This window comes from Xenopus laevis, chromosome 9_10L, assembly GCF_017654675.1.
Source record: "Xenopus laevis strain J_2021 chromosome 9_10L, Xenopus_laevis_v10.1, whole genome shotgun sequence".
Lineage (NCBI taxonomy): Eukaryota > Metazoa > Chordata > Amphibia > Anura > Pipidae > Xenopus > Xenopus laevis.
The window spans coordinates 64004385-64024647 of NC_054387.1; the positions used below are offsets into that span (position 1 = coordinate 64004385).

A 20263-nucleotide genomic window follows, 5' to 3' on the forward strand; every position below is an offset into this window, starting at 1 on the left:
GGAGTCTGCAAATACATTGATAGAATCCAATCTAATGCTCATTAAGCAGCATTGCCAAGGAGTATCTTGGCATCAGTAGTATACAATCAATTTGCCGAGCCCATCTGTAAAAAATCTTTGGAGGGGCATCTGTTGCTTGTTTACTGTGGCCGTGATTCATGTCACACACCACCTGCAGCTAGCAAGCAACAGGTTAAGTTTAATGCACTTGGGGAGGGTATAACTATACCCTCGTACCCTAGGCCTCCCCATGATCATGAGGTCTGTTGTACTGTAATTACATCATGGCATTGCCCAGTATAGTATCCAGTCCTAGAAAATAGCCATTTACTGGGTCTCCAGGCCTGACTTATGCTTTGCTGAATTCTTGTAACCTTAGTTCCCGGAGACACATCATCCCTTTTTCCATAAGGGGTAACTTTAAATGAAACTATATGACTCTTAAGTCATATAGTTTCTAGTAGCACTCATAAGTTACTAGTAGCACTCAAAAAAGTATAATTAAAGAATTCAAATATCTGTGATGTGGCTGTTTGTTTGGTCCACCACAGTAACTAATAATCAATTAACTTCTACCCTATTTTGACATTATTCTTCACCAGGGATACTTACTAGCAGAGTGCCATGCCATAATCACCTTCACTTCTTGCCTTGCCTTCTCTGAGAAGGGTGCCAGGTGGCCTTTTGCTGAAAAGTGCCTTGGACTTGTACGTTGCACAAACTGCAGTAACTCCAGAGAGAAACTCATTATTTTCCAGCAGTAACAGTCCCCCAGTTTGCCATACCTGTACAGAAATATAAAACAATGTCCAGTTAGGTATACCATTGTAATCACAATAACAACATTAGCATTAGCTATAATGCTTTAATAGAGGCAACCCAGCCTAACAGGATTCCTAACAAAAAAAATTTATTATTGTGTGCATATTTTATTTAATGTATTTTTCATAATTAAGCATACATCCACTGAAAATGTGTTCAATTAAGTATTTTATTTAGCTAATTCTGTATAATCAGAGGACTTGCATTCCTTGTTAGTGCATTTCTGCTGCCAACATAGCGTATAAAAAGGATGTCAGAATCCAGGCAAGTGGGTTATATTTTACCAAGAAGCTGCTTGTTAGAGGGGTCTGTGCTGTTAAAATTAAATGTGATGGAAATGTCAATGAGATCTTTTTCTGTTGCCTAAGATTGTGTGCGAAAAATAAAATTCAGTTCACTTCTATGAGGCCTTCCCTAATTGCAGCTAAGAAGGTTTTATGCCCAAGTGAAGTTTGCTCTTATGACTTGTCAACAATGGCTTTTTTTTTTTAAATTTCCCTTTGTATTTGTTCGTTGCAGTAGTTCCCAAACTGTGGGGCCCAATGCAGTGAAAAGTGGGGCCCAGCTTGAGGGATAGTTGAGTTGCAATGTCTACTCATAGCTGCTACAGAAAGCTACAATAAAAGTATTGGATCATAGGTATCCCCTGCAAAATGTGTGTGTGTGTGTGTGTGTGTGTATATATATATATATATATATATATATATATATATATATATATATATATATATATATATATATATATATATATATATATATATATATATATATATATATATATATATATAATTATATAAAATGTTATGGGTGGCTAAAGAGTCATATAATTATTTTATCGAGAACATTTACCCAATACAAGTAGCTCATCAGTATTCCAAATTACACATAAGAAGAGGACGCACTGTATACATTCATGGAATCCTGATATATAATTATGTGCATGTTCAAATATATTTTATTAAACCCGAATACATTAAAAATGTGTTTGATGAAGCTTATTGAGCAGAATGATGTATAGTCAGGCGCCCGGGCTTCCCTGTAGAGCATTTCTGCTGCCAACGTGGAGTAGGAAAAGATGTCAAAATCCAGGCAGCCAGGTCAGGTTTCACTGCTTATTAGGGGGCTCTGTGCCGTTAAAACCAAATGTGCTGGAAATGTCAGATGGATATTCTCTGTTAGCTAACAAGAAACCTAAATACATTTGAATGTAAGCCAGTGTACGCAGTGGTGTATAGTGGCTTACTGAATTTACATAGTCTTCATTTCAGTCGATATTGAAAGTGATAGTATTTATGCAAAGTAGTATCACTAAACAAAATGTATGTTTAAGATATTTGACATTAAAATTAATATTTAGTACAGTGTACACAGAGATAATTGGCAATCACCCCTGGCAACCAGAAAGCATCCCTGGAGCTAGATTTTTTACTGTTTTTAATATTGTAAACACTATGTGGCCCAAGGTATCCAAACCCCTGCCTGTCCAACATCTCACTCACAAAGTAAGGGGATTAAGATGAAGCCGGGCCTCTCATTGTTGCTATAACAGCTTCTACCTTTCTGGAAAGGTTTTCACTAGATGGTGAAGCATTGTTGTTGCCATTTTGGCATTAGTAAGGTTTAGGAACTGATGCTAGGGATCAGGCCTGGCTCACAGTCAGGGTTGCACTTCATCTCACAGGTATGCTGTTTGTTTGAGGTCAGGACTTTGTGCGAGCCAGTTGAGTTCTTCCACTCCCAACTCTGAAACATGGAGAAATCATGGGGAAACCTTTCCCAACTGTTGCCCAAGAGTAGGAAGCATGGATTTGTCAAGAAGGTCATTGTAGGCTATGAGCTTAAGGTGCTTTCAGTGGAACTAGGGGCCCTAGCCCAAACAATGGAAAACACCCTAGACCGTTATTTCTCCTCTACCAAACTTTACCGTCAGGATTATACATTTAGGAAGTTAGTGTTCTTCTGGTATCTGCCAAATACAGTTTCATCACATGGCAACATTATATTTATGTCTGTGTTTTCATTTCCAAAGACAGTGATCTTTACCAACACTTGGCATTGCACATAGGAATGTTAGAGTTGTTTTTATCTAACTGAATATAAAAATATCCATGTTTGGCTATGGTAAGTTGGACTCTATGGGAGATGGCTTTCCTGCAGTTTTGGATAACAGGTGTTCAATACAATGTAAAACAGGAAATCTGAGAATAATGTGTATTTAGTAATGTGTACACTGATTTTTTAAAACTGTTCATAAATTATTTCCTTCACTACATATATCCTTGACACCTGCATTGGAAAGCTGTTCTATAGATGTATATCCATCATCTTTTCTAAAACAGAGTATTTTTTACATTTCCTCCCACCAGCTTCATGTCTGTTAGGTCTTCTCATTCTCTATTTTCTGAAATGCTTCCCTCTTCCCTTTATATCAGTTGACTTTGTTTGGACAGTTTATATCTTATTACTGTCTTTCTGTAGATAGCGTCCCCGTAATTGAGACCAGTATTGAAGGCAAATCTATCAATGCAAGTAAAGTGCAATCTTATTGTTCTACAACTCACAAGACTTCCTATATCATTGAGTATATGTTTTTATTTTCCTGGTTGTGTTGTTTACTGTAAATGAATTATAAATTAGAGACTGCTGGTCAAGTCCTGCCTCCTGAATGAGCAAGGAGGAAATGAGCTGTCCAGCCTAGATATGATTGAGTGTTCCACACACTGTAGAGCTGGCCCTTGGCTGGCTGAGTTTCAAATGGTGGTTAAAGCATTAGACTCCTGTTAAAATTGTAGTGTAGTAACTGGTTCAGACAATACTTCTATACAATTTCTTTCAGAATCAAGAAGGCATTAAAGGGGCGGTTCACCTTTAAATAAGTTTTTAGTATGATGTAGAGAGTGATATTGTAAGACATTGGCAATTGATTTGATTTTTTTTTATTATTTTTGGTTTTTGAGTTTTGAACTTTTCATTCAACAGCTCTCCAGTTTGCAATTTCTGCAATCTGGTTGCTAGGGTCCAAATTACCCTAGCAACCATGCATTGATTTGAATAAGAGACTAGAATATGAACAGGAGAGGGCTTAAATAGAAAGATGAGTCCTAAAAAGTAGCAATAGCAATACATTTGTAGCCTTACAGAGCATTTTTATTTTAGATGGGATCAGTGACCCCCCATTCGAAAGCTGGAAAGAACCAGAAGAAGAAGGCAAATAATTCAAAAACTATAAAAAAGAGAAAATGAAGACCAATTGTTTAGAAATGGCCATACTATAACATGCTAAAAGTTAACTTAAATGTAAACCACCACTTTAAGGTAATTTGAGAATGATTATATGGTCCCCTTGCAGGATCGAGTTGAGTTTACAGTATATGGTCTGGCAATGTCTGCATGTCTTGCAGGCAGGTTAATTGGCTCATGATTAAATTGACTCATGCATGCCTGCACCAATGCGATAGGGAAAATCAAATGGTGAGTCCCATTTGGAACTTTTCAACATACTAAAAAATGCTACATAATATGTTGGTACTAAATAAATTAAAGATACATTTATAAATTGTATCTTCTCAACTCTATTGCAGGTTACATAGAGGAGACCTGTGTTATTCCATGTCCATTTGATTGCAAGCTAAGTGACTGGTCAGTCTGGTCTCCTTGTAGCTCCTCATGTGGAACAGGAGTGAAGATAAGGTCTAAATGGCTGAAAGAAAAACCGTACAATGGGGGGCGCCCTTGCCCCAAACTGGATATTAAGAATCAGGTGAGGTATTCCTTGTGATGTTTCAGGGGGGACCCAGCCCTGAGGAAGGGGTAAGTCTCTCCTATACATGCAAAATAAAAAACGTCTTTTTAAAGAACTTGGAGATTTTGTGCATGGTGAATTAAATTACATTTTGAATGCTTTCAAAATAGGACACTTCCTATCCATATAGTGCTGAACTAGGAAAATACTTTTCAGGTAGTGTTTTGTTGTAACTAAGCAGGTTCTGGTTTTAACTGCCCTCCGCCTACCTACATTGCATCCTAGGTAGTAGGTCTTAGCTATCCCAATGTAGCACTTCATTTGTTTTAAAATCAGCCAAGTCGCCATTATCCTACCTAGGAATGGGATGTCTGGGTTAGATGATATTCTCATAAAATTCTGTCTAGTAGTTGGTTTACTAGCAGTTGAGAGCTAGATCCAGTTCTGCCCCAGAGAATAGTAGCATAAGTAGTATCAGTCTTTGAACTTTGGTGGAACAGAAAATCTCCTGTGGATGGCCACTTGGTCCACAGACATCTATTGTACATGCCTTTTGTGATACCTGTACTTACAGGCTTCTCCCTAGGCACAGGTGCCAGAGTTAACTGAGTCAGTTGAAAGTAAACCCAACTGCTCCAGCTGTGCCTCAATTCCAATATACTTTCACCAATATAGGGGAGAAAAACATAACTGGATAGGAGATGTCTACTTGAATATCATCAATGGTAGGCAATGCAAAGAAAAAAAAAACCCATCTCTCAGTATCTAGTCTTTAAAATGTTGAAAAAAATCTACAGTTGAGAGAATAGGGAGCAAAAGGTGAAAAGCAATAACGAAGGGTCTTAAAAATGTAAAACAGAAGTCCAGTTTGTATGTTGGCTTTGACCACAGATGAAGGCTCCAGTATTATTCTGGAGAGAAGATAGGAGACATTGATCCCTATGGATTCAAAGCCGATAAAGTATTTTGGCTCTATAAACTCTAGATCAAAGGAGCCATAATATCTAATTTCTTCAGTTCTTAACATCACTTTATATACATTTCGTTCCATATAAACTATTCAACCACATCTTTAAGATATGAAAGTATGATAATATTACCTTCTGTATTTCTCCCCTAATGTTTTTTAAAGATATTTTACATTGACTGAAAGTTGCTAAGGAAACCTGCAATTACCAGCCACTTTACGTATTTGCATTTTTTTTTTTAAATCTGAAACATTGTTAATATTATGTAGATGGGCTATCTAGAAGTATGTCTTTGTTACCATGCATTCAGGGAGGTAATCATTTTATAAACGTTTGGAGTGTTAATGATGGTAAGGGAAAGTGTGAATAATATCACCACCCATTTTCTTTTCTTTTTCAGTTCTAGGTTTGCTGAACTTTTTTAACATGTTCCCAAAACAGTTCATTAATAATTCAGTAATGTTCCAAAATTTGAGAATCATTTTGCCCACCTTAGCTTAGGTAAAAATAATATGTATGTATTTGCAATTTATTTTTGTTAAATTAACATTAAGCTATGTTAGAATCACAAATTTACAAAAGTTTATGGCTTGCAGTTCTAGCCTATTTCTTTATTAAGATTTAGTTTTGGTGTAAGCACTCTTTTGTGTGTTACACAGTTTATGAGTAAGATGGTGCTCAATAATCAAATTCTGTACTTCAAGATAAATAGGTTACACACACGATTAGGTAATAGTCTTTGAGCTCCATATTGTGTAGCACATTGAGGGGGTTCATTATGAGTTGGTGAGTGAGGCAATACTTGAAGGCCAAAAAACTAAAGGCCGGTTAGTCTGACATCAGTAGTAGGAAAGATTTTTGAACGGGTATTAAGGGATAAAATAATTGACTATGACTAAATATTTACTATAATATTGACTTTAATACTATGAGTTTGAGCCAGCATGGTTTTATGTGTAATAATTGCCAAACAAACGTAATTGCCTTTTATGAGGAGGTGAGCAGGAACCTTGACTCTGCAATGGCAGTGGATGTAATCTACTTGGACTTTGCTAAAGCATTTGATACAGTACCACACAGAAAGTTAATGGCTAAATTAAATTGGCCTGAATCATAATATTTGTAATTGGATAGAGAACTGGCTGGAGGATAGATAACAAAGAAGTTGCTGATAAATGGAACATTGTCTGATTGTACCAGTGTTGTCAGTGGAGTACTGCAAGTGTCTGTACTTGGTCCTTTGCTTTTCATCTTGTTTATTAATGACCTGGAAGTGGCATTGAAAGTACAATTTCTATTTTTGCTGATCGTACTAAATTGTGCAGAATTATACGTTCAATGCAGGATGTTGCCACTTTGCGGAGGGATTTCACTAGATTAGAAAACTGGGCAGCAAACTGAAAAACTGGAGGTTCAATGTTAATAAATGCAAGGTTATGCACTTTGATAGAAATAATATAAATGCAAGTTATACCCTGAATAGCAGTATGTTGGGGTTTCCTTAACTGAGAAGGATCTAGGGGTTTTTATAGATAACAAGTTGTAAACAATTCCAGGCAGTCTCATTCTGTGGCTACTAAAACAAATAAAGTTCTGTCTTGAATAAAAAAGGGCATTAATTCAAGGGATGAAAACATAATTATGCCACTTTATAGGTCCCTGGTAAGGCCTCATTTGGAGTATGCAGTGCAGTTTTGGGCTCCTGTCCTTAAAAAGGATATAAATGAGCTGGAGAGAGTGCAGAGACGTGCAAAAAACTGGTTAATGGAAGATTTAAACTATGAGGGTAGATTTTTATGGTTGGGGACATGATAACTCTTTATAAGTACATTAGATAGCATTATAGACCACTAGCGGAAAATCTATTTTTCCATAAAATTCCCTTTAGACTAGAGGAAAAGCACTGTAATTTGAAGCAGCGTGGTTCTTCACAGTGAGGACAGTGAGGTTGTGGAATGCACTGCCGGATGATGTTGTGATGGCTGATTCTGTTACCACCTTTCAGAGAGGAATGGATGATTTATTGGACAAGCATAATATCCAGGGCTATAGTGATACTAAAATCTACAATGAATATAGATATTTTTATATATAGTTTCAGTGAGTGTGTGTTTGTATGTGCGCTGGAATTATTTGAAGGGGCTGAACTTGATGGACTTTGGTCTGTTTTCAACCCAACTTAATGTAACTAGGTAGCTATATTGAATTTGTATTCTTTACATCTGGTGCGGATGATATTTACTGCCTATTACAGAGTAGATGTCTTCCCTTCAGATGATAACTGAGGGGCAGATATTTTGGATATCATTTATCTTTGGGAATTCAAATGTTTTGCACATACATTGTCAGACTTTGTTCAGTCAGGGCAATGTTTTGAGTGAGACCCTTACCTCACAAGCACAGTGGATAAAGCAACATTAAACACAGTGCACTAGGTATACCTTTATCTTCCCAAAAATTCAACAATGACAAGCAGCTAATGACTTTATGATTGGGAACAACATTGGACTGATACCTACACACGTACGGATGATTACAGAGTTTGCTGCCCGAATGGTTGTATTGTAAGGCAATAAATATGTCTTCTACAGTGACATTTCTCTTTAAATTTAATTGCTGCCCTTGATTTACTCCTTGCCTTAAGACACATAACTACATGAGCCACTAAGTTTAGAGAAGCATTCATTTTTGCTTTTTCAATAGTTTCCTTTCTGGGAATGTAAATTACTCTTTAAGACTTTCAAACTAAATCGAAGCTGTCTGAATTCAGAGCTGGGTGCCCTTGGGAGTAAATTTTAACGTGGCATATTGCTATAGGGAGAATAATGTGTGTGTATCGTACATAGGAGAATAACAATGTGACATTAAATGAAATAAGGGATCTGGGGAAGAGACTTTGGGGCATTTGAGTTTACAGAAGCAGCGCTCCTCATGTGTAAGTGGAATCAGTTTCAGCAAGCTGCTTACTTGTCCCCTGCCATCATTTTTGCATTTCGGTAGTTGTTGATTTATTCCTCTGATGTAACAATTGAAAGAGACAGATTCAGTGTTCTTCCTGCTTGCACTTCTGTTGCAAATGCATCCACCTGTGGTCTCTTACAACTCTGTATGGCTCATTTCCCATAAGCAGGGGAGCAGGCCCGTGGGGACTGAATGTAATGGAAGGACAGGGACATGACAGGGCAAGGAAGTAGGACCCGGATGGTAGGAGCAAGGGTTTGTGGGAAATGTAGTTCAGGGGGAGGAGCACGAGGCGTGAAGCAGGGAGCGCAGAGAAGAGTCGGCGCCATTTTAGGAATCAACCCCCGCCCACCCGCCCTAGATGTGGATAAGACAGGCCGGGGTCTTTTACAGTCGCAGCTAATGGGAAAAAGGGTTTGAGTCACGTATGGCGGAAGTTGGGTAGGTCTGAGGCTAGGGGGATGGTGACTGGACACTGTAAAAGGAGAGGGAAAGGACAAGGAATGGCCTCAGGATTTGGACAGGTGCTTGGCAAGTGGATCTCCACAAGAGCAGCCTTCAGCGGCTAATGGGGTCGTGGAGATTCCACTGATTAATTGTTGAAGGTTATTTGGTTAGGAATGTTAGGAGATTTCAAGTTAACTTATATGTTAATAAAATGGCTGCGGCCTTTTCAATCCACAAAGGAAATGTGTAAGTGTGTTTATTGAGGGGTTGTGGGTAAATGGAGGGAGGGTCCTGAAATTGACAATGCCCATGTCATGTAAGCAGACACATTTGCACCCTTGGAATTGAAACTAAAACCCCAGCACAGCAAGGACGCAGTACTAACCACTGTGCCACCATTCCATTTCTCAGCTATGTTGCAATAAATAATAGTGTTGCTCTTCTTTATCCTTTATGTTGTATTCAGGTATTTATTTACCTGTCTCCTCTCATCCTACAGGCTTATTCTTATAGATATTATTGATATTTTTCTTTAAGCCATCTCTGATTTGGATTTTGTCTTTCATTCAGTATTAATAAATATATCAAGCTATTTCCAACACTTTTAATGCACCTTTATAATGAAGGCTCATCTTTATAAAAGCCTCTTGACTATGGAATACAAATGCACTTGATTGTATATCCATGCAATTTAATAGGACAACACCTCAAGAATGATCATACATTGGGAGTAGACTGTTAATGTCTTGCTGTGAGTCCTGTTGCTTAGGTCAGGGGTCCCCACTGAGAGCAACATCCAAGAGGTTGGTGATGCTAATTGGTTGATAATCACTGGCTTCGACCACCTATTTGGGGAATGTAATTAAAGTCAAAGAGCAAAACAATTCGCACTAATAAGAATAAAAATCCACATCTCGCAATGTAATATTGTTCCTTAAACTGTTATTGCATTGCGAATTTTAATTGTGCATTCTTAAGAAGTGCTTGAAGATGCCGTTTTTTGGAGCAAACATAACAAGTTTTAGCACATTTACTGCGCATTGGCGCAAACTATAAAATCCGCAAAGTCTTCCACTGTCGGAAGTGGTCGCTAAACAGTTTCCATGTTCGCAAAAGCTATATTAAATTTGCGCAAAGCAAAAATTGTTTGCGTAAAGGCATAACTTTTCACATTGCGAATAGTTTTCCGTTACCGACCTTTATTACATTCCCCCGATTGTGTCTACTCTCAGCAATTCCCTAAAACACAATTTTTTTAAAAAGTTAAAACTCGTCCTTTATTTGCCAAAATAATTTAGCTGTTAAAAAGGGAACAAATTGCCCAGAGCAGATTTTATAAAAATAACCCTGTAAGCAAACTCCTTAACACATAGAGTATTGCCTTCAAGCCTTCTGCTATTAGATATTTCAGCTGCTAGACCAAAGTGATCAAAGGGAAAAGGTTGCAATGCTATAAACATTTGTAAATGGATTAATGTATACAGAAGCTTGAAATTCTGGGCATGCTCAATACTTGAATTTGAAAAGGAAGTTTTTTGTATTGTGATTTTTCGGCAGGATGGTGTCACTTTCTGCACCTGGATTATTGGCAAGATGGAGGAATTGTTCTTATGATAGTCCCCTCAACCTTGGTAATTAGAATGACCATTCCTATTAGTAGCTGCTAAATGGCTGCTCTATGTAGTACACTATTGTATAAGAATGTTACAGGAATGCTGACTTTTGAATGGAATATGGCTGCTAGTGGAGTCAAGTTTGTAGGAGTAGGATATGAACGCTGGTGGAAACTGAGGGATATGGGATGCTTCTTAAGAACTTCAATTACATGTTTGTATTCCCACATGCAGGTTATATAGCTCTTTCCTAGGAGCAATCCCAAATGAGCCTTCGTAGCATGGGAAATTGTAATGAGAATAATAATAATAAAAATTTTGTATTACAGGTTTTGGTACATTCTTATATTTATCCATAAAATGGGACACTAATTCCATACCCACTTATAATTTTGTAAAGAAAATATTATGGGAAGAATATATATTGATATTTCTGTTGCAGGTCTTTCCTTAGCTTTTACAAAGATGTTCTTACATGGTCATGTCCTACAGAGCCATTTATTTCTAGCATTGAATCAGGTAATAAAGATAAGCCCCTCCCTTCTCCTAATTCCTGAGGAGTTACACTGGTAATTAGATCAACTGCTTTTTCTCCTCCCATAATTACTCTGAAGAGCCAATAAGGGGGCTTTAATTTCACTCATCAATGTTTAATACAACAAGTAACTAAAGCTAGATACAATTTTATAATTAAACAAAAAGGCAGAATATATGACCAATATATACCATATTTAATGGGTTTATGTTAAACAAAATATTGCCCCTTTAAGGCAGGATTAACTAATTCTGTTCTCTTTGCAATGTATTTTAATTTCATGTAAGGATCTGTAACTCTGTATGAACCTTCTGCATATAACTTTAAATGAGGTTATGGCTCATGGCTGGTAGTCATACCGTGTTAATTTGTGCTTAAGACAAATGTCTCATCACTCTAATGAGTTTATAATGGAGCATTACCTAAATATTACATTAATACACTTTCCCCACTGTGACGCAAGTGAGGCCCAAGTAAACTCTTATGTAAAGTTTTTTCAGGCAACGGCAGTCAAATTAGAGGAAACTTTGTTAATATTTACCAGATGTGCTAAGATGTAAATACAATTAGACTCTTGCTTACAAATGATATTAACAGCCAAGTGGCACAGATTGAGTTAGAGGCAAGACTAGGGCCATATCAAGATTAAGCCCTGTGGGTTCCCTGCTTAATCTGGACAAATAACATTACAGAAACACTCTGCTTCCTTTCGTCCTTTCTCCATCTGACTTTAATAAACATTTTGTAACCGCTTAAAGACATATACACAGCCTTATACAGAAAGGCAGAGGTGTCCCCCCACCCTTCCCCCCAGGAACAGATATCCTGCCAATGACACTTTTTTTTATTAAAAACAATGGATGTCTGGGGAACAGCTCCCCAAACTTAATTTGGAGAGCAAAAAAGGATTTTCAGTGGAAAATAACATGAACGTTTGGTTGTACAGGAGAATGTCATTAGTAACTTGACCTGCACACTGCCTAAGTAAGTGGGTGCTGGAGTTTTAGGTCTGTACACCTAAGCCTTGTTTATGGAGTACATGGTAGGGTGCAAAGTGTAAAAAATGGATACAAACTGTGCCAGAATGGAGCAAAAGCCCACAGTTGGATGGGCATTCCCTTGGGTGCCCTTTAGCTTCAGTCAATTAGACACACAATCTAAGGAGCGCCAAAATACACAGTGGGACCCTGTATGTTAAGGAGAGGGCTTCTTTATGGCATTGCACTGTGCTTGAGCCTGATTTACTTCAAGGTGCAAAAGACAAGCTGTACAGGTGCAAGTGCTTGGTGTATGGGTCGTAAGGGATACAGTAAAACTCCCCTTAGGACTCCAGCCCTTGCACTTGTGGGATTAATAATTGAAGCTTCTATCTTTTGGACCATAAAAGCATTTTCCCCAGGATAAACGGTAAATACAATAAGCATTTTCTGTAAAAGGAGTCAGGCCCTTACACATTTGTGTTAACAACTGTGATCCTGTGTGGAGGTTTTTTTGTGCTTTCTACTCCACATGAGACCCAATTTTTTAAAGGGTGCTGTACCCATGGTATGCCACTGACATGTCATATACAGATTAAATGCTGCATGTGTTCAGCATTTCATTGTGGAATGCAATATGGGGTATTTGATGACTTGTAGTAGTAGTGAAAATACTTGCTACCCACTATGGATCACTTTCCTCTGACTTAAACAGGAAGAACAGGGATGCACCCTGGAAGAGCATTTATGGGGAGGCATCTGTTTACCTGGATAAATCTAGAACCACAAACAACAGTAGTATATTACTGAGCTCATTAATTTCCCAGCTGGATCCCAAAAACAGGCTTTGTTTTGTCACTCCGACAACAGATTAATTTTGTGTTATGGGAATATTGATCAATTAGCTACTAAAGCACGGAACATCTTAATTAAACCTGTCCCTTGTAATTCTAATTTTTCATCGGCAGCGCTCCCATTTATCATGATTATTCTACAAATAAGACTACAATGTGCCGCATGATCACTGCTCTATAACTGATTGATGGCAAGTCGCTGTATAAATGCAACTAGAGAACACATTTAACCACGTTTATCAGAAATCAGAAGCAGAATGAAAAGCACATTGGAATCCTCACCTTAGCCTAATGCAGCTAAGAAATGTGTAGAGATATTCAGATTTATATCAGTGCAGATTGACTTTCAGTTAAACCAATTTGTCCAGGGCAATAAAGATAGATGATATTCTGTACAATGGCATGTAAGATCACAGTTTTGCTTGTTGGAACTATTGGGAGAAACCAATACCCCTCCTATTGCGTTATAGTCACCAGTCAACCATGGTCTTATGTCGTTGAGGTATGGCCATGCCATTCAAAGCATTCAGACTTTCAAGCATTGGCCAAATAGGTATTTAGAAATCTACATGTTTGTAAAAAAATTTTCATGACTGCATTTTCTCTTCACTTATTGATGCACCTTGTAGCCTCTGACATGGCGCATCAGCAGATGGAATGTTCAAACTAGACAAATAATCTCCATTTCAACAGGATCATTCAGGCAGTGTGGTTAAAAACTGATCAAACTACTTGACCAAATCCTGCCATATATGGACAACTAAAGAGGAGTAATGCATGACAGCACACACCTTTAAGTAAGGAGAAGTTGGAGAATAGATTTAGCTAAATGCTGGTGAATGGTGACAGACCTGATTAGCACATCAAAAAAAAAAATACAAAATGGCGCCCATGAATAAATACAAATGAGCCCTAGCCATCCAACAGAACCAATATGAGTACAACACACTTTTTTTAAGTAAATGAGGCCATCCAGATGTATCAGTTTATTAATGATGTTTCAGACCTGGAGTAGAAAAAGTCTGTTAAGAACATATAACTTATGTTTTACTACTACTTGTCATTTAAATTGAACATTTGTTGCATTTTAGGAAAATGGTAGGCAGCAATACCTACTGTATATTTTGGGTCTAGTCCCTTTGGTGGAGGTTGGGAAAGGCAGATATAGTAGACTGAGGAGTTTAGCCTGAAGGCAAATTGGGGATGATTAGGAGAAAATGCTTACTTACCTTAATACTCTAGGAAGTCTAACTGGAGTTATGATAAACATATATTACCTTTTCAAAAATGTTTGGAAATATAGCAGTATGATGGGAATATATATATATATATATATATATATATATATATATATATATATATATATATATATATATATATATATATATATTATTCCGAACAGGATCCGAACTCAATCTAGATTCCGTGATGGGTGCTAGGTCAGAAGGTTATCATATAAAGTTCAGATTAGACCAGCAATCCGGTAATAGACAAATACAAGAAGTCCTCTGCACTCAACCCATTATCAATATATTTAAGACATATTTGTCTATATGTATTTTGTGGTCACAGCCGCATTGCACCCTTACCTAATGGTTTTAAAAATTAGTGGTGAGCACAACTTTCCCTTGACTTTATTTTTCGAGAGTGCCGGTATCCTGCTATATATATATATATATATATATATATATATATATATATATATATATATATATATATATATATATATATATATATATATATATATATATATAAAATATATATATATATATATATATATATATATATATATATATATATATTAGAACCCCCATTTTACACCCCCATGGGAGTTCTACTGTATGTATATATATATACTTGCACTCTTGATTATCCAAGATTATTTCATAACATTTTTTATTATGAACAAAAGAAATTGGCACTGAGGTGTACCTTTTTTTTTTCTACTGTTCCCTAGTGCATTTTAGAATCCTCAATGACTGCATCAAGATGATAAGAACGGTCTCAACCACATTAATTTCTTAATCTTTTTTTCGAATGAATACTCTTCTAATCCTTATCAGACATTTACTTCTGTAGTCATTTATATCTAATTATAAGGGATCGAGGAACCTCTAATTTCTTTATTTCAACACTTGGTACAGTAATTGTGATGCATCTTGAAAGAGCTACTTTATATTCTGTTCCTACAAGCAATAAATTATCTCTTATGAACTTGTGGAATGTACAGTGAATTTATAATGCAGATGTGGGAAATAACTGCTGAGTGTAATACCTCCAATGGACTTCTACTTGTGCTTTCTTTAGATTCTATGTAATATGCAACGACCAGCAAATATTGTCCCTATTTCCTTAAATAATGCTTAAATATACATACATCAGCAATGGAGCAGGAGGCAAGGAGGGTTTAATTAGAAGGCAGAGAGTGGAAGGTTTACCAAGATTACAGCATATTTTCTGTGTGTCAAGATGACATGCCTATTAACCTAAAGTGCTCTGCTTCAGTCTTTTAAAGTTTAAAGTAAAGAACAATGTACCTTTATTTCAGGAGGTATGATTAATGTATGATTTTTTTTACTCCTATGATAGAGTGTATGAAGACAATTTACTATTTTTAGTATAAGATGGGACAAGGTCAGATGGACTTTGCAATGTCTCAAGATCTCTTTAAAGTTCACAATGGTATTTTAACTGTTAACTTTGGATCACTTCGACAACATCAGGTGGTTTACAGTAGTGAAGTGCTGGCCGACCCAAAGCCAGTGGGGCCACGTAGGCGGGTTCAGGTTGACTTTCGCACACAGTTTGGGACAACATTTGCGACCTCCTAGTGCCCCACTCCCGCCAGCCACACCTCTTTTTATATACTCGCGCACAGGCGTGCCCTGACACCTTCTAGAGGCTATTATCCCACTACTACTATAGGCACCATATCTCCCTACTATACCTGTTATCCCACAGCCAAAGTATCTTCTCAGGGTCTATGATCCCACTGCTACTATAGGCATCATATCTCCCTACTATACCTGCTATCCCACAGCCACAGTCTCTTATCAGAGACCATTATTTCACTGCTACTATAGGCGTCATCTGTCCCTACAATACATGTTATTCCACAGTCCCTTCCCAGAGACTATTATCCCCACTGTTACTATAGGCACCATCTCTCCCTACTATACCTGCTATCCCACGGCCACAGTCCCTTCCCAGAGACTATTATCCCACTGCTACTATAGGCACCATCTCTCCCTACTATACCTGCTATCCCACAATCACAGTCCCTTTCCAAAGACTATTATCCCCACCGCTACTATATGCAACATCTCTCTCTACTATAAATGCTATCCCACAGCCACAGTCCCTTTCCAGAGCCAATTTCTTATGTTACTTAGGTTATTTATTCCTTACCCCACTATGAAATCACCCTACCTATTACCTGTATAATAGCAGAAATAATATAGATTGAAGTGTTTGTAGTAAGTGCTGTTTGGAGCGACAATATCAAAGAGTACCAACGCTAAAAGGGTTACAGACAATCACAATTGAAAATAGTTTTCAGGCTTGGCAAGCATTCAGTGTATTTCCATATAAGCAACGTTCGCACTAGGCTACCAGTTCTGACTTTTGCTACAGAAATAGAACAATGCTTGAATGGTGCACCTCCTTGCAATAGCATTACCCTTCTATTAAAGAGTTATACCTCCCTTTTGGATAATACGGCCACTGACCATCTTCCAAGGGATCTGAGCTGGACAAACCTGTGTAACTTGCCTGTGCAGTTCTTTAATGGAATTGTGCCTTTTTTGCCAACTTTTAATTAGATGTCTCTATTTATTTATTGTACTTTATTGAGAAACAACAAGCACCGCACATTTCTAAGACATGAGATGATGCCGCACTGCAGTTGGGAAAGATAAAATTGTAATTAGTCTGCTCAATGGTAAATGTATTCTTCAATTTGGATATAAGTGAGTATGCAGCCCGGGAAACAAATAGGTTTTAATTATTCTTTTTTAACTCCATAGCTGAAATATCAATAAGTCTGTGCAGACCAAGGGTATAAGTCACCTGATTCCTCATCACTTTTCTGGAAGACACAGCATAATAACCACCTCACAAGCGTTTGTGCCATTATCATTTCTGAGTGAATCTTCCAGAATGCGATTTAAGACATCAATGGCTACTAAGGTGTTAGTGCCTCTTGTTGTTTCGAAGGTAAACTAATGGCAATTTATAATTTTCTTTTCTTTTTGTTTGTCATGCACACTGCTTGTACGGACCTCTACAAAGGCTCAGGTTGGTAATTCATTCAATGTACTGATTTGTTCTTCTGACAATGACTCTGTTGAAGCCGCGGCCATAGTATATCTATATGTATAAAAAAATGGCATTGGTTTTGGATATGTAGCATAGACGGTCATCAGGAGGAGGAGAGGAGGAATTAAGCAGCTATGCCTGATGCATAATATTAAAGAACCTTATTTCCCCCATTTTAGAACTGAGTGTTCTATCTCAGACCATTGGATTCCAGTAAACTCTCTGATAAAAGCTCTGTGTCATTAGAGGGTTTTCTCTGAACAAATGCTTGAGTTAATGACTTGCAAAACGTTCACCCACCCAAGCCTTTATTGTTGCCATTGGCTGCACACATAGCACTGCTTTAAAACCAATAATGGGATATTTAATTCTCAATTTAAACCCTCGCTGGAAGACAGATTTGTGCAAATAACTTCTTCCTGTGGCAAACTATGTACCCAGTACATGCAGAACAACTGGTTCAATAGAAGTAGCCTTACATTTAGAGACATACATTAAATCAGGACTGTTTTAATAAAATGTTAAAAATTTCATTATCCCGGAGCCCACCAACTGGTATTTTATTTTTTTTGCTCATGGGTGTTGGTCCAGGTGGATGACATTCCTATCAGATTGGGCAAAAAGCACTAGATAGACCAGTGTCCGCATTCTCCACAAGCAAAATTACAGAATACAGCATGTATGATGCTAGGCCATTCATGATTCTTCTTAAATGTTAAGAGACTTGAGTGGGGAAAATATAACAACTCAATATTGTTTAATTGCGACTATTTATTTTATTTTAAGAATTGCATGATAATTCATCACTCTGCCCTTATATGTGGCAAAACATATTCATTCATTTCTAAGATATGATTGGTTTGTTGCAAAATGATAGAAAATCACAGAAACTTTATCAGATTTATCAGAAGTGTAAAACATCTGTAGGAGAGATCAATAAAGGGGTTACTGCACCCACCTCTTACAGGGTTAAATATGTTGGTCTACTGAAGGGAGAATGGGACAGGCTGCCTTTGGAAGCTCTTAGACGATACAGAGTATTGCCTAAGGAGGTACCCTAAGAGCTTCCAAAGGCAGCCTGTCCCATTCTCCCTTCAGTAGATCAACATATTTTCAGCACCTTGTGCTGGAGTAACAATCTGGTGCAAAGCAGGCAATATGGGTTTCCCATGCTTTCAGGCTCCTGGCTCCCCCTAACCTCCATGTCTAAACAACATACAAGCTAGGAAACTACTACTCACACCTTTGGATGCATTGCTGCTTAATCAGTTCTCAGTTAAAAGGCCAAACACTTAAGAAATGTGCCAAATTTTTAAAGAATTTTCTAGTTCATGTTAATAGATGCAACTTCTCGAAATCTATTAAAGAGAATCTCAACCAAAAAAAACACATTTCTTTACCTAATGAATAAATACATAATTATAATCACCTTTGCAATATACATTTATTAGACATTTTCTCTGGTTTTCTAATTATCCAACTTCCTGCTTTTCAGCTCTCTAACTCTGAGTTAGTCAGCGACTTGAAAGGGGCCACATGGGACCTAACTGTTCAATGAGTTTGCATCCTCAGCATTCAGCTCAGATTTAAAAGCAACAGGTATGACCCATGTGGCTCCCCCTCAAGACACTGATTGGTTACTGCTTGGTCACCAGGGTAACCAGTCTGTGGAAACCAAGAGAGCTGAAAAGCAGGAAGTAGTGTTCTGGCTATTATGTTACACATCCAGTCACTCCAGCCTTTATACATTACATTTTTGCCTAACTAACTATATTAGAAACGTTTTTTATTTTGCACAGCCTATCCATTTCATCTTAAAAAGCTTCTCCCACCAGAGGTGTGGGCTAATAGAGCCAACTCCCTGGTTGTGGTAATAATAGATTTTGGTTTTTTTTTTAAATCGCCCCACCAGCAATAAGCTGCACGTGCTAGAAGGGAGTTCAACGTGTAGGAGGCCATGTTTGGACACACTCATAGCATAATGAGCGAGTGTCGCAACTTACCCATTATGTGCATGTACGTGACGTCCGATTGTGAGGTGGCTACATCAGAAACTCAACATGGCCTAGCGCTAGAAGGTAAATTTAAAAAAAATTGTATTGCCACCAAAGTGCAGGTTCTGTTAGCCTGCTCCTGTGGTGGGGAAAACTACTTTAAGGTGACAGGTGCACTGAAATGTGTTAATACAAGCTTTCCATTGTGTCCATCTTAGAGCGCCAACACAGTAAATAATCAGGTGTGTCAATGATCATTTACAAATGCACCTGCACTTTGGATGGAATGGAGAGCTCATGCTGCAGGTACTGCATCCAAACACACTCCTGCACTTCCACATAGTTACTAATAGGGGTCATTTATGAATGTTCCTGCATTTTACTCCATGTGGAGGTGCAGGAGTATGTTTGGAAGAAGTACCTTAATGCAAATAATGGCGAGCACATATTTACCCGAGTATAAGCCGAGTTTTTCAGCATCCAAAATGTGCTGAAAAAGTCTACCTTGGCTTATACTCGGGTCAGCGGTAGCTGAGATTGCAGTCACTTTTAATCATTCCTATACCAACAGTACACTTGGGGAGAGACTGCAAAATCCCACAATGCCCTCTGTTGGTTATATGAAAGAATAACAGTGCGCCCTCTGTTGGTTATATGAAAGAATAACAGTGACTGCAATATCACACAGCGCCATCTGTTTGTTGTATGAAAAAATAACAGTGCGCCCTCTGTTGGTTATATGAAAGAATAACAGTGACTGCAATATCACACAGCGCCATCTGTTGGTTGTATGAAAGAATAACAGTGCGCCCTCTGTTGGTTATATGAAAGATTAACAGTGACTGCAATATCACACAGCGCCATCTGTTGGTTGTATGAAAGAATAACAGTGCGCCCTCTGTTGGTTATATTAAAGAATAACAGTGACTGCAATATCACACAGCACCCTCTGTTGGTTATATGAAAGAATAACAGTGATGACAATATCAAACAGCACCCTCTGCACATGGTAGTGGGACAGTGGGACAATGCA

The 20263-nt window shown here is 37.7% G+C and overlaps 1 protein-coding gene across 3 annotated transcripts in view; it reads left to right on the forward strand.

Annotated features, from left to right (window-relative positions):
- thsd7b.L (thrombospondin type 1 domain containing 7B L homeolog) overlaps positions 1-20263 on the forward strand; it is a 196712-nt gene that overhangs the window by 145669 nt on the left and 30780 nt on the right. For 2 of the 3 annotated variants that reach the window (XM_041576036.1, XM_041576037.1), the window contains exons 16-17: positions 4404-4582; positions 17210-17215. In XM_041576036.1, coding sequence (XP_041431970.1) covers positions 4404-4582; positions 17210-17215 — 185 coding nt within the window. The remainder of the gene's footprint in view (positions 1-4403; positions 4583-17209; positions 17216-20263) is intronic. The other variant, XM_018235749.2, reaches the window with a different exon arrangement.